Source organism: Gymnoscopelus microlampas (assembly GCF_963454915.1).
Source record: "Gymnoscopelus microlampas genome assembly, chromosome: 5".
NCBI lineage: Eukaryota > Metazoa > Chordata > Actinopteri > Myctophiformes > Myctophidae > Gymnoscopelus > Gymnoscopelus microlampas.
The window spans coordinates 41,667,136-41,691,393 of record NC_139942.1 but is presented as its reverse complement, the minus strand read 5'-3'; the positions used below and the strand labels follow the sequence as shown (position 1 = coordinate 41,691,393).

The 24,258-nt window shown below is 43.0% G+C and overlaps 1 protein-coding gene across 1 annotated transcript in view; it reads right to left on the bottom strand.

Annotated features, from left to right (window-relative positions):
• Positions 1 to 22,366, bottom strand: part of rem2 (RAS (RAD and GEM)-like GTP binding 2) — a 40,551-nt gene extending 18,185 nt beyond the window's left edge. The window contains exons 1-4 of the mRNA XM_084057112.1: positions 21,976 to 22,366; positions 19,991 to 20,032; positions 18,860 to 19,237; positions 16,697 to 16,783 (exon numbers count right to left, since the gene is read on the bottom strand). Of these exons, the coding sequence (XP_083913238.1) occupies positions 16,697 to 16,783; positions 18,860 to 19,237; positions 19,991 to 20,032; positions 21,976 to 21,987 (519 nt within the window). The 5' untranslated portion in view covers positions 21,988 to 22,366. The remainder of the gene's footprint in view (positions 1 to 16,696; positions 16,784 to 18,859; positions 19,238 to 19,990; positions 20,033 to 21,975) is intronic.
• Positions 22,367 to 24,258: the final 1,892 nt, after the last annotated feature.

Sequence of the window (24,258 nt, the reverse complement as noted above, 5' to 3'; positions counted from 1 at the left end):
TAATTTAAGCTCAATGAATGAAATGCAAATAATAATAACATATGCACTTGGGGGGGCATTATTTGTAAACATGTATGCTCAGAATATTGGTCGCCATCACCGGTTAACTGTAGCACCATATCTATACAAATTTAATTGAATAACGTACAGGCAGACGCTCAGAGCAGAGATCTAAAGCCTGGTAAATCCAACTCAGTCAATGGTCATGTCTTTATTGATCATTTCTGCAATCAGGCTGGCAGATGTTATTGGTTCTCTGCGAAGTGCACTGGTTGATGAAATAACTGATTGACATGCTGACGGCAAAAGCGTAATTTTGTGTCCTTTGTTGACAACGATGGAATGTGGACGTTGTCGACTCAATAAGGTTCAACAAATTGAATTGTATGCCGACAGCCTTGAGAACCGCGATGCTTGCCCGAGTCAGTGCCCGCACCGAGCAATGCAATGGCCATGGCTGTTGACGGAGTGCCTGAGACTCAGTTGCATAGGTAGGGAATCCGTTATAATCCAGGTTGAAATTACACATGGTCAATTTCCAAGTTGATAACTTCATCAGCATACAGTAGAATGCAACAGGTCGCTTTTGGCATCAGCATGTGGATGCCAAAGGTATCTGACCAACCATCTAATGTCAGCCACCATGCATACTTGATTGTCCAAATCAACATTTCCATGTTTTATGTGGAGATGGTTATTCACAGATCCCTTATCTAACTTCCCTAACACACAGCACCTTCAAGCGCCTGAAGAGCTACAGTAGAACCAATAGACAAACTGTTGTGATACTGCTGCTCTCTGATTCTTGATTATTCCTTGTTTATTCATCTATTACTATTCTCATTGTTATGTTTACTATTATTACTATTGTTGCTGCCTGCAACACTGTCTGAGGAACAATACAATTATTTTACTCTTATGTAACTGTACACAAGATGTAACGATAAAGAAACCTTGAATGCTTTAACCTTAATACCTCCCCTCATTTTCATCCTGATAAATCATATACAGTATGTGCTTGTGCATGTGAATGCAACCATTAGTAAACACTAATTTAAAAGCTTCTGTGCACATACATTCACATACATGTTTTGATTTCCCTGTAGTTACTACAGCTTTCGTTTTTAAATGCTTTTTCATTTCAAGGAACAATTATGTTTATTAATTTCATTAGCTATTTTCACATTTCTGTCCAAGCTCAGAAGCAGGTCACTTCCGTTCACTTATAAATGCTCACCTAAACCTCTTCCCCCTTTTTATATCTCAAATTCTGCAGAGCCTCCCACCCACCCTGCTACTCTCCCTGTATACTCTCTCTAGCCTTTCCTCTCCGTAGGGCCCTGTAGGGGTTTGTCATACCCAGGAGCTATGGTAGGCCATCTTCGAAGCTTGCCCAACTCATCATCAAGTTCATCATCGAAGACTCCGCTTTGAAGACTCAGCTGAAGTCCCTGGCCCTTACTTTGGCTTCATTCATTTTGTTTTGTTTGTTTCATTCATTTTATGTTTTCTTCAATCAAATCCTAGTGTGGTCCTTGCTAGTGAAATCTGTCCTAAACAGACAGTTATTCATTTGTGTACACGGTTAAAGTGTACCCACCCAATCCTTAAAATGTACACAATTACACAGTATACGCTGACGCACACATGCGTATTTTACACCCACACACCTAGCACAGACATTATGCACACGCCACACACACAAACATGTTGTCCTGTTCACTCCGTCTTTGTCTTTGTATATATCTGTGTGCATGTCTTCCTTTGAGGCTGTCTGTGAATGTCTACTTTGTCCATGTGCATGCATGCAAGTATGCCTTTGTATGTGTGTGTGTGTGTGTGTGTGTGTGTGTGTGTGTGTGTGTGTGTGTGTGTGTGTGTGTGTGTGTGTGCGCGCATCCCACATCGCACAACTTATTCCCCAATGACTGGAACACCATCCCTGCTCTATTAAAATACTTCACAGCGGTTGATGCAGCAAGGTCAGCACAAAGCAGCTTAAAAGGTTCACATGGAAATGCGCCCTCGTCTACCCCCTCCCCACACACACAATGCAGGGCATGCTCAAAAATATGCAAACATATACAGACATAAATTATATCCAGTACATGGAAACACTATTAAGCAACCATGTTCCTTCTAGTCCTAGAGAATTCTATAATATAGAGCTCTCTACATACCAATCGTGTAGGAATTTTTAAATGCAAAGTAATAATAAATAAATGTGTACCTTTTAGTTAAAGTATTGCCAAGTACTGTATATTTGCACATACCTGGAATTCCCCCCTGTATTTAACCATCCTAACTATTAGGAGCAGTGGTCAACTATTGAACAGCGGTCAAGAGGTGCACGCACATCCATAAGTCGTCTATTTCAACGGGTGCTAGGTCAGAATAGATAACGTTGTAGAGAGGGAGAAGGTCCGCACGCCGTCTTAATGCTCCCAACTATATTTATTTAATGAGCGGTAAAAAAACGTTCTCGGCTTCTGCAGCCTTCGTCAGGTGTACTCTAACTATTGAACAGCGGCATGGGAAAAGTTGAAGTTCAGTGTCCTGCTCAAAGATACTTTAAGCCAGGAGTAGCCTGGGATCAAACGGCCGCCACACAAATATGAAGGGCTGCCCCAGAGCTTGGATTGGTTCTACAGATTTGTTTTTACTCTCTAATTGTTTCCACACAGGTTAAACATTGAACACTGGGAGATTGTCCTCAGTCTCGAATTGAGTGAATCATTTAGTGACTGACTTGTGAGTCTAAATTTCCTATAGAAAACAGATACTACAGACAGGAGCCTCTGTCTGCCTCCCATCACGTTACTCTTCTTGGCTATGGTTACACTGGTCTTTTCATGCGACTTCTGGAATCAGTGGCAATGCAATGAAAGCTCTGTGATCAGATAGCAGTTCGGATATCATTCATGATCCCGTGCAATATAAAAAGCTGAAGATAAAATCTCTGGAAAATGGCATTTAGTTTTCCGTCATACTTCAGTTCTTGTGTAAATATATCTAACCCTTATAAGTCATGCTGCTCCTTACACCACACAAGTGACCAAAGTGGTTTGAATGACCGAATAAAATCCGCTCTCACACTACAGTGGGACTAAAAAATCTAATCTACGGTAATCTAAAACTAGGAAATGTGCTCAGCAAAGTGCAGACTAAGAAGGTAGCTTGTCCACAAAGTCTTATGGTGCCATGGACACTGCCACATCGCCTTTTGGGAAAAGGCAAAGTTTTGTATTTTTATATTAAAAACAATATCATAGCAAAGCATGCCATGTATTCTCTATGTGACCAGCATAAAAAAACAAAGTGTAGACCAGCTGAGTCTGAGGAGACAAACCAATGGTTGGCATGACCTGGGGAGGTCGACCGCAATCTCTCTAGTTTTCAAGATATCTTGTTTGGAACCGAAGTGTTGGATAGGCAGATGGACGGATGGATGGAGAGACCAACAGCTATCGTCATCCTTAGAGCCCCGTCGCTAGTTGGTCTATAAACAGTAAAATACTATGTATTCCGGTACAATGTCAAAATAAAACCAAACAAAAAAAACATAGTATACCAGTAGAAGAGCAACGTGGTTATCATTGCTTATTTACTGGTGTAGAATGTGTACTTAATGGTTTTGTTACTGTGTACTAACTAACAGCAAGTGGTAGTGTGCTCTGGTGCCTGGCAGAGTTCCTGCCTTGCCAGGGAGGAAGGCACCCCATAGAGTATAATATAGCACTATGGCTCATTCCCCGTATCTGGGAGGGTCAACAATATCCAGCACCTCGTCGAGAAAGAAATGCTTCAGCCTGACCTATCCATCCTCTGCGGCACACACTGAAAAGGCATCCGCCCTCCGTTGGTGCTCTCTTACCAGCAAGCGAGCACGATATGGGCAGGAGGCTCTGTGGGTGAATGTCAGACCTGTCCTGCGTGCACTGGAACAAGACAAGCCTCATAAAGAGCATGGACTCAAAATCTGACAGAGGTTCACTCCTCCCGGGGTCCAGAACAATAGAGGGTAAAGGAAAGCGAGTCGGTGTCTGGCACCAGTAATAATCAGTGTGTCAATAGCGGCTCACAGGGTACCGACGGCACCACAGCAATAGGCTGTTGCCTATATTGAATAAATGGAGCAGTCCAGGTGCAGTGCAGCATTAAACGATTTGAGGAGTGCAGACCAACAAGGAGCTGAAAACAGCAGAGCCTACAGGCTCACAACGCGTCGCATTATGTTCCAAAGAGATTTGGTGTGAATTTGGCAAAAACTGTGCTGTTAAGATACCTTATTAAAACTATGTAGTGTGCATATCAAAAAACAAGTTATCGCATAACATGTGATATGTCTTACTTTTATTTTCCGGAACCAATTTTCTGACAAAGGTCACAGTCATTAAGAAATAATGTTTTTTCCAACGCTGTTCTACCCGGCTCTCATTGGGCCTGATTCATTAAGTGGTTCGTAGTGCCTAAATAATAGTAACTAATGGGTTGTGTAGATTCTTTGAGCACAATCTTACGTGCGATTCATGAAAGCAAGTGTACAGCCTTGATTTGTGTGCATCGCAGGTGTTCCTCATTTTTGTCTGAAAGTCAGAGGCACGTCCATGTGGAGAATCATTTGCATTGCTCCACGCCCCATTCAAGACCATAAAAGGCAGCCGGAAACATCCTGTCAGAATAAAACGTCACCACTCCTCAAAAAACGCAGCGGGACGCACCCGCAACTTGTAGATCAGTGCAAGCAACGTTAATAAAGTAAATAGCCGACTCTCACGTGTAATGAGAGTTAAGTTTACAAAGTTTAACCTCACGACCAGAGGCTAATAAAACTATGCTGAGGTATTAAGATGATGCCGATTTTTTTTTATCAGAGCTTTATTGATTACTGAGGGGAATCTGTCCTTTGGACGAACCGTCCACTGTCCTACATCGGAATAATGGACAGATTTCATCCATACTGTATCGTCATCAGATGGTAAGACTCATGTGATGCGATCAATATCATAAATTAATAGGAGTTGGAGTTGGCATGAAAGCCCAATAGGTGAAACTGTGGCCACACGGCAAACACGCAGAGGGATCTAACAATTCGTGTTCTAAATGAGTCAACTGAAAATAAATACAAATCGGTTGAATTTGCATCATGTCTATAATAAGCATAAAAGCAATTGATCGTTTGACACATTTTTTGTTTGTTTTTTTATATGTGACTAATGTTGGACACATACATATTTTATTTGACGTTTGGCACTATAGTAAGTGATTTTGCATGAAGAATAAGGCCTTCTAATGACGTACGCATTTGGTCCCAGATTTATGAATCAGACTCATCAGAATCAGAAATTCCTATACGTGTAAAATCTGGGCGTAAACAGCTTAGTGAATCAGGCCCATTGACTTCAATGTGTCAGTGGTTCTCAAACATGTTCATGTCAAGGACCCCCAAAATGATATGTATTTGGCTGCGGACCCCCATCTCCAAAAAATATTTTGTGCCAGGGATTTTGCAAGAATAGCAGATCTACAAGCTCATAGCGTGGCACTCTGTGTACTATGAGCTTGTACAAGACGCTATATTAACTGATTTCGCTGAGGACCCCCTGGTACCCCCCAAGGACCCCTGTGCTCTGTGTGACCATGTTCAATATTTCTTGTTCTCCCCAGAAGAGCAGGAAGGGTCATCAGCTGACATGGCACAACTGGGCCTTATTGCCTATATAGTCTAGTCACAGCACTCTCGCTCTTTCCCCGGAGGACGTCCGCCACCTTTTGCGTTGCTGGGTTACTTCAGTTCACACGCTTCAGCACATTACTCACTCACTCATACATTACACTGACCAGACTTTAACCCATTAAAACTGGGAAAGCATCTCTTTTACACTTTGGGTGTTCACAAATAGCAGATATACAAGCTCATAGCGCGTCACTTCGTGAGCTGCTATTTTTGAAGAATAGTGAACATTTTTGCAAATCTTTGAATATATATATATTTTTGAGCAAACATTTTTAAGTCAAATCTTTGCTTCTGGGGGTCCCCGGTACAAAATATTTTGAGATGGGGGTCGGCATCCAAATACATATACTTTTGGGGGTCCTTGACATGAAAAAGTTTGAACAACACTGATATAGCAACATACGTTTTTCAGAAAACTGTTAGGATTTAGAAGACATTTTTTAGAATGGGCCTCAGGTCCTAATGGGTTAATGCAGCCCAGCATTATCAGATGTTATTTGTATCGCTGTACTCTTATCTGTACTCTACCTATCATGTGTGTCGCCCTCGTTGCTAAAATAAATGTTTATCTTTTCGTATATTAGAATAGAGGTTTAGCAAAGAAGTCACATTTATGTGATAGTTATCTTTTCTGATCTCTTGTTCAGTCTCTCTACTAATGGAGATGGGTAGATTTTAGGACAGTCCAGCAGCTCCAGAGAATGCAGGCCAGGAGTGATCAATAAGGTAATAAATGAAGAAGATGAAGGAAATAAAATTGGTGTGTGCAGCAACTGAGGCCCAGACCACCATGCTCTGAAAGTCACAATAAAGTGTTGTTGGGTTCTCTCTGTCTCTCTCTCTCTCTCTCTGGATTGCATATTACTGAGGCCATCTCTCGGCTCCAACCTGTACTGTCCCCATCCTGTGTGTCAAGCTTGCTGCTGGTGCTGCTACACCCAATAAAGGTTTACTCTTATCTTAGAAGTCGCATAGACGTCACATTTGCATTATCTTTTCTTATCTCTTGTCCAGTCTCCATCTCTCTCTCTCTCTACACTCCCCTAAGGATGCATATTACTGAGGCCATCTGGCTTGCACTGGGCAGCCCGCACCCCCCCCCCACACACACACACACACAGCCAGCCGGCAAGTTGACCTCACATGCAGCAAGTGACTGCATCTGTGGACACCTGACCTCAGAGCACAGCCGAACAAACACAGATGATGTTGACTGGCCTTAATCCTCCATTAACATACATGATTACACGTGTAGTCCGCATTCACAACAAAGCACACCAAACACACATTCTAGATTGATCTGATGATGTCCTGCGTTATTCACGGACTGTCGTCTAGTCTATACTCTGTACACAGACAAACCTAGACAAATAAAAAAAGACTCCTCCTCGCCCTTTCCTATGTAATCCACCTCACAGAGATGGACAAACACCGGCCTGAATGGGTAGCAGCAGGTCACAGGGTCGATCACAGGTTCAACACTTAACCCCTAACTGACCCCCCCCCTCCCCCTCCTTGTGCTCCTCTGTGAGCAGCACTCCGCTGGGTGAAGCTGAAAAACTGAATTTCTCCCGAGGGATAAAGTAGGTCTAATTATTTTTATTACCCTAATGTACAGCAGCCTCACAATACCTGAATGCTACAGCAACCAGCATGGTTTAGGGCTGAAAACAGGTGACAACTAGATAAAGTGCTCCTCGGAGCACAGGTCTCCGCCAGGTCAGATACGTTATTGTGGCCTCCTGGTGGCGCTATAATAGGCCAATGTGAAAAGGGTGCCATTTATTCTTAGGTCGTTCACGGCAATCGGACACTGCATTCATGGTTTGAAGCATTTTGTTCCAAAAATGTGTTTTGCTAAATTAGACCTGCTGGTGGCGCTATAACAGGCCAATGTGAAAAGGGTGGCATTTGTTCCTCAGCCTAGTGGGAATGTGCGTGTGAAATTTCATGGAAATCGCATGCTGCGTTCATGGTTTGAGGCAGTTTGTTCAAAACGGAGCAATCCTGCAAACTTTGGATGGCAACCTTAACCAATAAGGATGGAATATGGGAAATCGGACAGATCAGGGTTGATCACATGACTATAGAGATACTGTGTACCGATTTGCATGACGTTTGGTTAAAAACTGTAGGAATAATGTGAAAAAATGGGTTTTGCACAAATCGGCCTCCTGGTGGCGCTATAACAGGCCCATGTGAAAAACTTGAGGCAGAGGTTCTGAATTGGCATCCAGGGAGTGTGTGTGCACAGTTTCGCAGCGACCGGGCCAACGGTGCCGGAGATTTGGTGGTAACACACGGACGGACACACGGACGGACGGACGGACACACGGACGGAGGGTAAAACATACTCTCTCGCCATGCCTTACGGCCTGGCGGAGACAATGAACAAAAGTCGTATAACTTTAGTACTGATCAGAAATATAGAAATTAATATGAATTTGAATGTTCAATACATTTCAATAAATAGAAGGTCGGAAGGGGGTGGGGCACATTAGCCACTTTTCCCACAACGAATAGTGCAAACAGGAAATGTTAAAACTTTTTTTTTTTTTTTTTTTGAAAATCGTCGCCAATAATGACAGATCTCCACTTCTTGTAGAGGCAGAGAAGGGTTTCAGGCACAAGTTCAACTTCTTCCAAGGTGCATGGAGAAAAAAAAAAAGCTAAAGAGGTCAAAACTCCAGCAACACTTGTATATAGAACACCTTTATTGTTAGACCAATGCGTTGGTCTAACAATAAAGTTGTTCTATATACTACAGGGGTTTCTGCAGTTTTGACATCTTTAGGTCTCTTTCTCCTCATCTCTGTTTCTTTTGCTGCATTTAGCAGATGGCGCAGCCATGTTTACAGCAGGCAACAGGAAGCGAGCCATTTTCTTTTACTCCATGGGGCCTTTGTGATAAAGGAAAGGGGAGACGTCTTTACTTTAATCTGTAATCTAAGAAAGAAGCACACCGAAACACCACAATTATCTTTCTCCAAATTACATCCTGGAAGATTCTAAATCTGTAGTCTACATCAGTGGTTCTCAAACTTTTTCATGTCAAGGACCCCCAAATTGACACTTATTACCCCGCGGACCCCCATTTGAAAAGATAAGCCCAATAAGAGAAGGTTTTTACGGCTCTCTAGCAGTGATTCTCAACCATTTTAATTTCAAGGAACCCCAGTTTAACATGCATTAGGCTACGGACCCCCATAATGGCATTTATACCTCTGGGACCCCAATTCACATTGTAAAACCAATGTTAATTTAACTCTGAGAGTGTACAAATGGAACCAAATGGACCCTAACGGGTCCATTTGGTTCCATTTGTACACTCTCAGAGTTACAGACCCATAAGGGTCCATTTGGTTCCTGTCCATCATTTAGCTGGGGACCCCCTGGAACCCCCTCAAGTACCCCTGGGGGTCCCCGGACGCCACTTTGAGAACCAATGGTCTACATAAATAAACTGACTCTTAAGTTGCTGTAGTGTACACTGACTTCACTGAGACAAATTCCTTTGTATGTGCAACCATACCTGGCAATAACAATAATTCTGATTCTAATGATTTGCTTCAAGTCAATAAATGGATTATTAAATTTTTTCTCAGAAGCTCTAAGATTTGAACTGTGTTTTGGTCAAACGGGGAGCAATAACTTTCTGGGAATTAAAAAGGGGGCATTCAACGTCTGGGCATTAGATAAAATGCGGGCGTTGTATTTTTGCCATCATAAAAACAAGAGCTTCTGTGTTCCAGCATGCATCTGCCACAACATTACAGTAAATAAATACAGATGCTTCTGCATGTAACAAATCAAAAAACTGACTTATGTAAATGCCATTTTATAAATGCCATTTACGTTATTAATTAGATAAAACATTGCACACTGTTTGAAGCTCCAAAAACGTACTTTATTACTGGTGCAACGTTTCGACCTTTTAGGTCTTCATCATCTTTTTTTTCCCTTTTGCCTGATGAAGACCTAAAAGGTCGAAACATTGCACCAGTAATAAAGTACGTTTTTGGAGCTTCAAACAGTGTGCAGGTGTTTTATATTCTCCTTGATTCTTGCCTTGATGCCTTGATGTCCAGCACCTGGCCTAAATGCAGGCATAAGATGTGCACACAATCTCCTCTGTGAACTGTTCATTTTAGTTATTCCCATATTAACGTAGATTCGAGGCCACTACAGGGTGTTTTATGCTATTTTTGTAAATGCTAAATGCAAGAGCTCATCTAATGCAACACCCAGTTGATCTCCCTACAAGATCAACTGATATGTTGGATGACTGCCTCCCTGCCCTGATTATGCTGTTTGATGCCCTTGGCTGTGCCCTGTTAAAGATATTGTTGGCAAATGCATACCAGAACAAGCACCACTTGTATCTCTCTCTCTCACACACACACACACACGTTCGTCCTGTGGTCTTCATGTAATAAGGCAAACACTTCCTTCGACTGTAAACAAACAATAAAACACGCTATACACACACACACACACACACACACACACACACACACACACACACACACACACACACACACACACACACACACACACACACACACACACACACACACACACACACACACACACACACACACACACACCTTGATTCGTGGCTAAAAAAGACCATACTTTACTGGCCTATATTTCTCCAGGCCTCAGTGTGCACCTCAGGTTGACTACTTTAAGTATTTTAATTAGGAACAATCAAGTGATAATTTACACCAACAGTATGTAGACAGACTGCACCCCCTGGCAGGATTGAATGGACACACACACACAGGCTTGTATGCACGGGCACATAAGCAGATAGCAACATACATGCATATTATTTATGCTGACACACACACACACACACACACACACACACACACACACACACACACACACACACACACACACACACACACACACACACACACACACACACACACACACACACACACACACACACACACACACACACACACACACACACACTAGACTGTGACCCAGATTTGCACAGGAACACAGAAACGTGGTACATAGGTGATGAGCATGAAGGTTACACATACGCTACAGGAGGGTGAGAGATTCCCTCGAGTCATCAACGACCTCACTCCATCCTGTTTGTCCTCTCTACACACCGATCGGGGATTGGCCATTTTAAGTGATGTACTGGTTAAGCAGCCAATGGTACACATGGCCGCTATAGCAGAGGACGTTAGGCCTGCTGGGTCAGGGCCAATGCTTGCATATCTATTTTAGGAAAGTGGATGATTTATTTAAAACTTTTCTCAGTGACGTCAACAACACTCTACGTTCCAGCGTCTGGCGCTGTGTGTGTGTGTGTGTGTGTGTGTGTGTGTGTGTGTGTGTGTGTGTGTGCGCGCACACGGGCGTGTGTGAGAGAGAGCATGTACCGTATACACATGTCTGTGCACCAAATGCCTTTGTTTTATTTCTGAGTAAGACGTGTGCTTGTGGGCACAAATGTTTCTAACGCCACAATTAAGAATAACGCCACAGTTAAGAACTGCCCGGGGAGGAAGACTCCTAAATTTAGCTGTTAAAAAAATAAAGCCAGCTCAACAACTCTAACTCATGCACAAGGTGTGAAATCAGCGCTGATTTGAGACCAGCGACCCTTGGAGGACCAGAGTGACGCAGCTAAAATGTCACGTTATTTCTGTCCCTTTAGCCTGTTGTTTAGAATGTGAGCACTGAGGCAAAGCATGGGCACTTCCTCTGGGCGCTGACTGTTCTAACGTGATCTGATGCTTGAGCGTCTGAGAGAGTCAATGTGTATGAGAGAGAAACTGTAAGACAGTGTGTGCATATACAGTATGTGTGTGTAAGCATTATAGTGTTTGTGTGTTCATGTGAGTGCATGTTTGTGTGTGAGTTTATGCTTGCACTTAAGCTAGTGTTGTTATGGTAACGTGGGTGTAGGGGAGCCACCCAAAAGACAACATTTGTGTGTGTGTGTGTGTGTGTGTGTGCGTGCGTGCGTGCGTGCGTGCGTGCGTGCGTGCGTGCGTGCGTGCGTGCGTGTGGTCAAAAGCCCAGGACCCTGCCTCTGGGGATTGCAGTGCACACAAACACAGACAAATGCACACAATGACAAAGAAAAAAGGTCTTTGGAGTGTTTTGTAAATGTATTAAAATAAAAGACTGAAATATTTTTTTTACATCTATTTCTTCACTTGGTGGTTGGTTAGGGCAAAGCAAATGTATTGGTACTAGATGTTCAAGCCATTACTGGCCTTGATTTTCAGCTGCTTTCAGGCTCCCATTGTTCGTGACAAACTTGTTCAAGCTCAGCCAGGTTGGATGCAAAAGATGCTCTTTTGGTTTCAGGACGGGAGTTTTCCCTAAGCTGCTCCTGTGTATTCTTGGCGGTACACTTTGGGTCATCGTCTTATATCTTGTAAACTTTCGCCCCATCCTGAGATCGTTAACACACTAAGGACTTGCTACCAAACCCCCCAAAAATAATGTAAGGACAAAACCATTGCTGCTGCCAGTGGAACGGAGCTCAAGGACTTCAAATATCTTGGTGCCTGGACTTCCTCGACAGAATAGTATCTAAAAGCCAGGAGGACACTTGCCTGGAATACCTTATATGGGATGAAGAGAAAGATCTCAAGAGGCGGCTGTTCATGTTCACAGTGGAATCAGTACTTCTGGCATTTCTATGAGCCTCAAGAAGAAACTTCAGACCTCTCAAAAATAAATTGGTTAGAGTGATCTTTAAGTTGCATCCTAAAACTCATCTTCTCCCTGCCCACTTCACCAGTCTTGGGTGGCTTAGAGTGGAGGAGAGAGTATCCCAGTATATATCCCAGGAGAGTATCCCAGTATTTAAATTGTGTTTAGTTCACAGGATTAGAAGTAATGTAGCACCCAAATATTTGCATGACTACTTTTCCAATGTTAGTGATACTGGTATTCCACCAGAGGTAGCCCTACTGATTTTAGACCCTGCCGTTTTTACAGCAATATGGCAAAAACCTCTTTCCTAAACTTGGCAGCAATTCAGTGGAATGATTTACCTTCCAACCTACCTTCAGTTCCTTTGAAAACCTTTAATTCTCATTAAAAAGATGGTTATCCAATAACACAACTTCATTTTAAACCAAGTACTGATCATATAGATTAAGATTTATTTTATGTTCAGTTATCACTGTTTTGTATTGGTATTGTTTCTCCCTGCGTGTTCACCAAAAGGACCACAATGGAAACAAGCCTTCGGGCCTTCTTGTGTATTTATCCTTTTGAATGCATTTTCAATAAACTGCTCAATCAATCATAATGTACAGGGCTGAGACATGGACGTTCACAGTACAGCAGGAAAAAGGCCCTGGATGGCATCTACACAAGAATGCTATGAATGGCACTCGATGTAACATGGGCGGCACCACATGAGAAATGTAGACCTCTATGGAGGCCTCCCGCGAGTCACGGACAAGGTCGGGAAGAGAAGGATGAGGCTGGCAGTGCACTGTGTCAGGCACCCAGGAACTGGTAGCGAGCAAGCTGACACTGTGGGAGCCAACCCAAAGTGCAGCTCAGAGGGGAAAGAGGCACACCACCTAGCCTGGGATCAATACCATTTTCGGGTTTCTGATCCGGTCGGAGCAGAAATAACTTTACGTCATCATTACGTCATCAGGTGGCCGGAACCAGTGACCGGAACCACCGGCGCTGTGCATCTCCAAAATGATCTCCAAAATGATTTCCAAAATGATTTAAAACGATTTAAAAGTTTAAAACTTGTTTAGTTTGGTATAATCGTTTCGTTTGGTATAATAATCGTTTGGTATGTCAAAAAAAAACAATGCGACGCCAACTGGAACCAACCACCAGAACCACAATTATTTTTTTCCTTTTTTCTAAACCGGATCACACAGCTAGTTTTAGAACGAATACCAGGCTTTCCTCCGAGGTGGAAAGTCTGGTGGCGCACCACCTATGTAGGCACACTGCATCGTGACAGCGGGGCTAGCAACACTGCAGAGCTCAATACCCTGATGCTAGACAGGAGGGAGTGCAGGGCAGCAATCCAGGAGTCCTGAGTTGGTGTTAGCTAATCCGCACTCACATTGGAAAAGGATTTCTGAATCCAGCTTTCCCACTACCAGTCTTCCAGTCCCTGTAGGGTTCATACAGTTCCATTGGGTACCTTGAATTCAGTACCCAATGGTATTTTCTTTTTCAATTATTAGAAAAATGTGATTAGTCTCAGTTCACCAAGTCCAAACGTATCAATGTTTTCTGTTGTAACAAACCTGTATGAAAATTATTATTTACACTCAGGAATTACACACAACACCATTCAGCAAAAAACACAAAACAAGAGTCTAAGTCAAACATAAAACTTGAAAGGTTCTGAAAACTTTCCATATCCTGCATATTTGTGTGTGTGTGTGTGTGTGTGTGTGTGTGTGTGTGTGTGTGTGTGTGTGTGTGTGTGTGTGTGTGTGTGTGTGTGTGTGTGTGTGTGTGTGTGTGTGTGTGTGTGTGTGTGTGTGTGTGCCAATGCGTGTGGATTGTGTCCAAGTTCCTCACACTGGCGCGCGTCTATTTGGCACTGCAGATGATACCCTGCTTGGTTTTAACACGTACAGAATAATGATGTAATTAACTCTGAAAGATTCAACAACCACGAGTGAAAAGAGCTCGGAGGTCGGGGTGGTGAAGAAACGACACACAGACAAGAAAAGCTGTAAGGAGGCTGGACGGACAGTGAGCAAGTGTAAAGCGAGAGGGCGAGTTCCTGATATAAGCCACAATTTAACAGGCGACAAACAAGTTGACTGTAGGCATGCATGGGCCATATTGACATGTAAAATGTCACAATATTTTGGACCAAATACCTCAATATCAATAATATGATGATATTTTGGTGACGGCAATCGCTGCTTTCAGAAGATATTCACCAACAAAAAAGCTTTAGAATGAATTATTAGTGATGTGGATATGATTAACAAACAGCTACAGTACAGACATTCATTGTTCATTACACTGAACTAGAACAGTATCACTTTACTGTAATGAAGCCTTTAAGATAAGGAAAATACTATATTAACCACTTATACCCTATGTACTTCAGTTGAGCCCCAGGGGTCTACTGGTAATAATTAGCCCTATTTCATTCCACAGGGGAAATTCAGTTTTCAGCTTCACCCAGCTGAGTGCTGCCCACAGAGGAGCGCAGAGGGGGGGGCAGTTAATTCCCTTATGCTACATGTCCGTCACAGCATTAAAGGATCATACCTGCTTCAATACAAGTCATAATCTGTTCACAGCTTTGGCTATATATCATGGCATATACGTTTCTTGCTCAGGGGCGCATTGCCGGGCCAGGCATCGAACCTGGGACCTTCTGCCTCCCAGGCGGGCTGTCTATCCATTCAGCTTATGGCCGCCCTTGTCTACGCCAAATATGTTTGCTGAAAATAGAAGATCGATTGTAGGTCTGATATTTTCGCCAAATGTTTGCCTATGATCACACGCCCAGAATAGGAATGCTAGGGTTCATGTGGTTAAAAGCTAAGCTGTATGAAAATGATAACCAAAATCCCAGACGATATATCTAATCTCATATCACAGGATCAATATTGTATCAATATTATCACACATGATGTGGAGAAGATTAGAGTTGCAGGACAGGCAGGTGGAAAGGATCATAAAAAACAAGAACCAAAGAACTGCAGTCAATTGAAGAAATGAAGACTTGATGCCACTGACGCAAGCCTTCAGTGGAGCTCAATGTGGCTCTTGTGTAAATAATTTATCCTTAAGGGGGGGGGTGGCAGCCCCTGAAGGCTGAGTGGACATCTGGAATGTGAAAAATAAGCATCCCTGATGCGTTGTTCAAAGAGCGTGCTAATGAGAGAGCTCGCCACATTAGCGATTATGACTGTACGCCTCTCTTGATTTTGCAGTAAAGTTTTCACCAGCTGCTCTGCATCTCTTCTGCTGCCTGGTGCCGATAAAGCTTTTCCCATACAAAAATCGCCAATGCAGAACCATTCATTCACATGATTTACAGCATAAATGTGGCGACGGATGGTTAAATCTCGGCGCCTTGCCCCAAGTCTCTACCCGCCACTGGTATGACCGGACATAGTCAAGTCAAAATTTACAATATCGTGAGTGAACCACATAAGATTAAAACAAAAAGCTCAGCTGTGGCCTCAGGGGTCATTGTTGCTTCAGACATTCAAGCATAAAAGTGAACACACAAGCAGATGTAGCCTTGCACACAAACAAGGTTTGATTTGTAATAAAAAAAAGAAAACACACAAAAACAGAAGGGGTGACATTTTCTGAACTTAAGCCCTCTATACTTCGTCGTAAAACAATCAGCTACATGCTCACAAGATGTGAGCCTTGTAGATCTGCTAATTTCACTATTTTTTTATAAAAAAAAATATATATACATTTATTTTTTTCCCATTATCAAACAGTCTACATTTCCCCAAAGGAAATGCACGTACTTAGTCTGACCAGAATCAGGGATAAAGTATATCCCCACCAGCCATGAAACATTATGACCAGAGGGGTGAATGTCAAAATGTTCCCCCATCCCTATAAGCAAATTAAACCACTGCTTCCTTTGCGCGCGCACACACGATAAGAGAAAATAACAGCCTTTTCTCCATTTCTAAATTTAATGTATTCAATTCTTATTTGAAACTTGGCCTCAGTAACAAGGAACATCTCAGGTGCAACATAGTGACTGGGCATAAGGTTGTTTTTTTTTAACTGTATATTTTTCAAATTTTTAGCAAACTCAGCATAAACAACCATGGGAGGGAACCAAGGAGGAACAAGGTGGAAGGAGCCTGCTGGTTGGTCGGTCAGGGACCAATCAGAAAGCTGACAAAGAGTCAAATAACTGTGATTAGACGATTATGTAATACTTGCGACAGGCCTAAATGGAATGCAGTGCTGTTGACATCAACTCACCTGTTTCCAGTTGTCATAGACCACGATTTTGCTGTCCTCGTCGTCGACTGTCACGCTTCGCTCGTAGCCTTCTCCTGGGAACAAACACTGGGTGTCACACAAAGGACTACACACACACACACACCACACACACACACAACAAACACACACACAAACTGCCGCTAGAGCATCAAAGCTCATGGATTGTATGACTCCAATATGCCTCCTCTATGTCATAGGTTTTCAACCTTTTTTAATTTCAAGGACTGGGGGGTCCTTGATATGATGGTTAAGTGTCTTGCTCAGGGACACTTCGACACATTGCCGGGGCCGGGAATCGAACTTTGGACCTTCCAGGCAGCCTCTCCACCCATTCAGCTATGGCCGCCCAAAAGTATTTCACTACCTACTGTAAGTATCTACTGCAGTATCAAACAAGAAAGGAAATGGCAGCTGCACTTACAAATATGACTGGCCTGGAAGTACAGTAAACAAGATCCTTTCTACCAGAGCAGTTTTGATTTTGAATATGATATAATCTGCTCTTGAAATACTGTGTGTGAAATACTATACTTTTATGACATGCATGCTAATATATATTGTAAGGTATGCACTGCAGCCAATAGAATATTCTAGAACACCATGTCATCAGCAGATGGGAGACATCTCAGCACTCTAAGCTGATTGACTATGGGCCATGGGTAGAATTCCCTGATAACATACACCCCACTGTAAAGATGAGTGCGTTCCTTCAGAGAGAGGGGGCGGCCTTATATTTTTCCATTTATGATGCATGAATCTGCATGTACTACAAGGGCAGTAATGGGTAGTGCACGGTGTGAGTCAGCGTAGCGAGGGGGCGAAGAGAGAACGCCCCGGCCGTCACTCAGGGACAGTGATTGATTGACTGATTGGTTGGTTAGTTGGATGGCAGAGGACTGGCACTGATTATCCCCGCTGTTCCACTGCTGACAGACACATTGATTGAGAAAGGTCAGGGGTGAGTGGAGAGGGCCCCCTTGATTCGGCTCTGGGGGAGGAGGGGAGGGGTCCCCTCCTCCCCCAGAGCCAAATCAACAACTGACAATATTCAAACGGTGTCCATTCTGCTCTTACGTCATAATCAGGGGGTCGTCGGGTCAATGGCATTTTGTTTTACACAGGGTGTCTTAAGGGCTTAATGCTACATGTCCGTCACAGCATGAAAAGGTCATACCTGCTTCAATACATGTCATTATTTGTTCACAGATTTGGCCAAATATCGTTCACAAACATAGACATTATCCCCATTCATTTCTGTAATTCTACATTTTGCATTTGTTTACATTTTCTCCAAAGTCATTAAAACTTTACAGAACGTATTAGGCATTTCCCAGGAACTATTTTCAGGTAGACTTTTCAACTCAATCTGCGCTTTAAAAGGCACTAAAGCACAACGATAATATAACTGACAAAACAATTGAATACGGCCGCAATGATATTTAATGTGGGGGATTACCTATCTCATGCAAGTTTCAATTCCCTGCAGATTGATTTTCATACTGTATTGAAATTTATGGAATCTAATGGCTTTAAGGATCCGATTGGATCCATTTCTGTTGCCTGATATTAAACAACATGAACAAATACCAGTCAATATTTTAACAATACAATATTTTAAGTTTATAACTATACAATTACTTCCTAGAAAGGTCTTAGTTATATAGCCTACAGTACAAAGCAACCTCCTTAATGATGGTTAATAACGTATTGTACTTTCATGCCAGTGGTCATTTGTTGCTGACAATGAGTAGACATCAGAATTTTGACCCTGAACACTTCAGTTATTGACGCAACTGTCTGGATCAGATCAATGACACGTGACTTATGTTTTTGGGTAGATCTTCCCTTTGAAACTGTAAAGGTTGAGGAAGGGCAGATCAATTTAAACGATTCATGGCCTTGGCTGTGGCAGGTTCTCTGAACTATGTCATCGGCAAGAAGGCCTCATTCAGTCTTTTTGTATATGTACTGTACACGTACACAAACAATTCATTGGCTGGTTGGAATCACTTTAACCCCCAGAAGATTAGATTACTGTATGTGATTGTTGCTCTGCAAGGGTGAGTGGAAATGGAGACATATCGAAGATCATATATATATATATATATATATATATATATATATATATAATATACCGTACACACAAACACAGTCCCTCTGCAGGCCATTACCTGCAGTCTCAGAGTCTATAGACAGCGACCTGTCCGACTGGCCAGCCAGGGACATGGCCAGCAACGACTTCCCCACGCCGGCCTGTCCCAGAAGCACCATCCTAAGCGCCCCTCCATGGCTTTGGTAACACGACGGTGAGGTGGAGGCACTAGCCGATGCCGTCAGCTGCCCGAACGACTCGTCCCGGGGGAGCGTCGTGTCGCTGATGGGCAGGGTGGCGGGCTCGTCCAGCGCCGGGATCCAATCGCAGTCGTCCGACACGGCCTCCTCCCGCCTCAGCTGGTGCTTGATTGGCAGAGGCGTGCTCCCCCGGCGTAGAGGGGGCGCAGTGGTGAGAAACATGCTGTACTGGAGGGAAAGAAGAGATATATGTAAGGCTACACGGCCCATTTGCCATGACCCAAATGCCACTGTTATCCAGTGTTCCTAGTACCTGCATGCTCAAAATGGAATGGTGGTAAAGCCTGATTTATCCTTAGTTGCCCGCCGGTGTCGCACAACGAAAACAGCAGATCTACAAGCTCTACAACGCATTGCACTGCCATATGGTGTGAGCTTGTAGATTGGCTATCATTGATGTGCTTCACCCATGTGCAACTAAGTGTAACTCAGGCAAAACAGGCTGCCAGTGTGCCTGTAATACAGACTGTTCATGTAGACTATGTTATTCACTGTGGGAGGGATGGTGGATGTATGCGTTGGGGGCAGGGATGCACGTGCGTGTGTGTGTCTAGGGGAAGGTAATATAAAAGGAGGTGAGAGGGATAGGGCTTCAGATTAAGCGAGAAGAGGCAGTGAGCGACAGTGGTAGAGATAAAACATGCAGAGATGCTAAACAGTAGGCTAAATGACTGAAGCTAGGACACTAGAGGAGTGATGTTCACAATGAGAAATGACAAGAAGGGAGAGTGAAAGAACGAAGTGAGTGACAATTTTACAATTGAGTCATTTAGCAGAAGTGCGGAGTGAAAGTAAAGAAAAAGAAAAAAACAGAGGAGAAAGACGGAGCAATAGTGCATGTGACCAGCTTGGCGAGTTTGTGGTATACAGTGATGGATGCCAGGGCTGCAGAATGCATTAGGATGGAATTGGGTCAAAAACATTCAGTCCTGCCTGAGTCTGACCCCCAGCCTCTTCTGTCCCCTGCCACACAAAAACACCCCATCTGTAAGTCGGTCTGACTCTGCACATACATGTAGAGCCTTTTATCATTTTGATGTCAACGGTCAAGTGTGTAAGTGTAAGCCATGGCCCATGGGACCACACACGGTCAAGTGTGTAAGCCATGGGAGAGATGGAACGTTTATAATGTGAGCTGATTATGCTGTCGTTTTTTTTGTTGTTGCTGTAAATCTCTATTGTTTCTGTGATTTGACAGGTCTCATCATATGGGTCTTCTGTAGTTTGATAGAATCGTTTGATCGTCATGTTTTTCATACTGCAAAAAGTGGCATTGGGAAAATGCTTTTGATAAAGCGGTCTTAAAAATTAAAAAAAATCTCTCTCTCTCTAATACACACAAGAATGCATACTATCCTATATGGTTTCTCATAACAAGCTACAGCTATTTTCCCTGGAACAACCGTGTGTCTCATTAGTGTGAGTACAGCGGGTCAAGTCAGAAACGACCCCTATCAATATTAATACAACACTTAATCTGGTAGTAGCAGCGCCCTGGCTGTCTGTGGCCCAAAAGCAGGTGGTTTTGCCTGTGGCTTAATTTGCTGCACGTTTGTTCGGTCACTCATTCACACACTTGAGTAACTGAAGCTATACCACAAAGAGGGCCAGCACCAATTACGCTAATTAAAAGAACCTAATCAATTAGTCATGGCTTTTTATTGTCAGTGGTGCTGGGGGGAGCTGTATAGGAAGAGGCAGATGCTCTCACAGGGGTGAGGGTGAAGCGTGTCATGGGGTTAATCTAGCTCACTAGCTGGCTTGCGAAAAACATCACAATTCTAGCCTACTACTCTAGGGCAAGGGTAGGCAACCTTAGGCAAGGGTGACAACATTGGCACAGGGGAGGGGGCACACTGGCATGTGTGAGAGAGAGGTTTTTTCTTTTTAAATTAAGTATTTAAAAAAAAGAGTTTAGTCAGTTACCCCTCACATCTATATACAAATTACATCCTGACCTGCACATCATTCTACATTCATTCAAACTCCTAACTCTGACTGGGGAGGGTTTCTGGGAGATAGGTGGTTTATTGAGTCTAATGATCATTAAATCCTGATAGAAAAAATATTTCTAAAAATAAAAAAAATAAAGGTTCATATGTATAGCCTATGGACAATAAAAATCAGTTGGAATATTTAATTTTGATGTGGTGTCATAATTAAACTTAATGTTGATATGGCACACTGACTATCACGAAAAAACGTTGCCGACCCCTGCTCTAGTTGTTACAGTAAAGCCCAATTCGCCCATTATGCCAGGAGTAAAGCTCCCCTGCCCTGAGCGCACAGACTGAACTGAACCTACAGTATTACATGGCAATCATTCATTTCTCCAAAAAGGCGTTCACACATCACTAGAAGGTGTTTACACGTCATTAGAATATTAAATAATAAAATACTTTAAAAACTGTGGGAAATTATCATATTCCATGGTGGCACATATTTATCACCTATTGAAATAAAACCTGGTTGTAAACCAACATTCCACGTGTTAAGCGGTACCGGTACAATCCATTCAGCCTTTATTTAAAATTCTTGGAGAGATCATTGAGGGAGAGCCTCGTTTACAATGATGCCGAGATTACAGTTACACACACATAATATAAATATAAATAACATAAAGCACAACAAATACAAACAATGTTGATAACAAACAGTTAAACGGTTGCGTATTGACAGCAATCACACAGACACATAATGTGGCACCGTGGCAGGGTTAACAAAAACAAAAAGTATGCATGCAAACAAAGTGGTGTGAGCTGGTGATTCTCAGGGCTACTATATAGAGTAGGGTGTGTACCTGCATGCGGTGCACGGTGCACCGCTGAGGTAAACTCTTCTACACACTATGGGCTAACACGGACACATGAGCTACATTAACGGTGAAAATATCGGAGTTGTCTTACCTGGTCTGTCATGGTTATTATAACGTCTTCGCTTCACAAAACAAGTGCTCATCAGTTAATGACCACCCATCTCAGGTCATCGTCTGTGATAGATAAGACTTTCACAACGCGAGGAAGAAGAACAACAGCAGACGGTGGACAAAAGAAACGTGCAAAAAAATATCATTTAACATGGTGTTGTTGTTTATCTTATAGCCCGCCCGCCGGCGCGTAAATCCTCCTCCTGAGACTTTAAGCGTCTGCGAGCCGTGCGTGGAAAATAGGTAGACATAGGCCACACCTGCTGCCTATTAGGAATACATATGCTGCTACTCCTTCACAAGGTAACGATCGAGATGCTCCCTCATCTTCTCTTCTCGCATACCTGCTCTGCTCTGCTCTCTCTCTACCATCTTCTCTGTGTGTGTGTGTGTGTGTGTGTGTGTGTGTGTGTGTGTGTGTGTGTGCGCGCGCGCGTGCGTGCGTGCGTGCGTGCGTGTGTGTGTGTGTCTCTCTCTCTCTCTCTCCCCCTCTCTCGCTCTCTCATAAAGTGTGCATCGTGGGCGCGTCCTTGCATGAGAAAGGATGCCTTGGAGTGTGTCTGTCTCTCGACCACAGTCTATGGTCTCGGCAACTGAATCATCATTGTCCGCTGTGACTGTGAGTCGGTCCGTGCTGCACCCATAGAGCTTTTTTACACACGATGCAACACTTCCTTGACCACCTTTTTGAAAACGGTGGATTTTGCCGGTGCATTTTTTTTTACGGAGAAAGTAAATCGATGTTGTCGATTCTGGACGTGAACTGGCCGCTAGAGGGAGGCAAATTATTGGATTAAGGAATCGGGGGAGGGAGGGAAGAGAGGAGAGGGTTGAAGAAGAGAGGAGGGGTTTAGGTTCCATTGAAGTTGGATAGGTGTAGGTGGGAGAGGGAGATGTAGTAGATGTACAGTAGAAGTAAACAGAGAGAGCAGGGTCTAGCACAGTGGTTCTCCAACATTTCCATGTCAAGGACCACCAGATTGATATGCATTTGGCCGCAAACACCCCACCTGAAGATATTTTGTGCCAGGGGACCCCATAAGAAGATTTGTCAACAACTTTTGAAAATAGCAGATCTACAAGCTCACAACGCATTGTACCATGACGCGCTGTGAGCTTGTAGATCTGCGATTTTCGAATAGCCACACAAAAATGTATCTCTTCCTCATTTTGCCGGGGACCTTCTGGAAACCCCTGTCACGGTCCCGTGGGCGTCTCCCAGACCCAACTTTAAGAACCATTGATCTAGAGCAGGGGTCTTCAACCTTTTCAGGCCAAGGACCCCCTAGCTGAGAGAGAGAGGAAGCAGGGAACCCCTACCCTATATTGTATAAAATTGTGTTTCAGATACACCTTTTCTGCTCTTTTTTCCCTCTATACCTATAACTCTTTGCCAAAAATAGCCGATCTACAAGCTCGTAGATCTGCTATTTTGGGCTAAAGTTCTCCTCAGAAAAGGGATGCTATGGTTCAAGTGGTTCATGTAAAAAAAAATAATAATCATACCACACAAAAATTTGGCGGACCCCCTGTAGTAACTCTGAGGACCCCCTAGGGGTCCCGGACCCCCTGTTGAAGACCCCTGATCTAGAGAACACTAAGTCCAATACATTACCACCAGCTCTGTGAGTAGGAGGAGATCAGGAGAGGTTGAGTGAGGACAGACAACAAGTGACATGAAGATACCTGTCTGTGCGTAGGTTGAAGCCACTTATTAGAAGGGCCATCTGAGTGCCATCTTCCTGTAGTACTGTACTGAAAGTACTGTACTTAGATACAATTTTGAGCTACTTTTACTTTACTGGAGTATTTCCAATTTCAATACTTTTACTTCTACTTCAAACATCTCAGAGGCAAATATTGTACTTTTTACAATTATTTGAAAACTTTAGTTACTTTGTAGATTTGAATGATTATTACAAAATATACATTAACCACTTTTTTAAACTTTGGCTATTTGAAAATAGCTGATCTACAAGCTCACAACGCGTCGTGCCGCGACCCTAACCCTAACCTTATTTCCAAAAGATTTTAATACATTTTATACATATGATACCTTATGAAACGATCATAATCTCTGCATAATGGGTTTTTTTTTTTTACTTTTGGCTCTTTATTTTTGATGCCAATACTTTTGTACTTTTACTCAAGTAAATTTGTATTACCAGACTTTTGCTTGTAACGGAGTATTTTTACATTGCAGTATTGATACTTTTACTTAAGTAAAGAAATTGAGTATTTTTTCCAGCACTGAAGGATATCC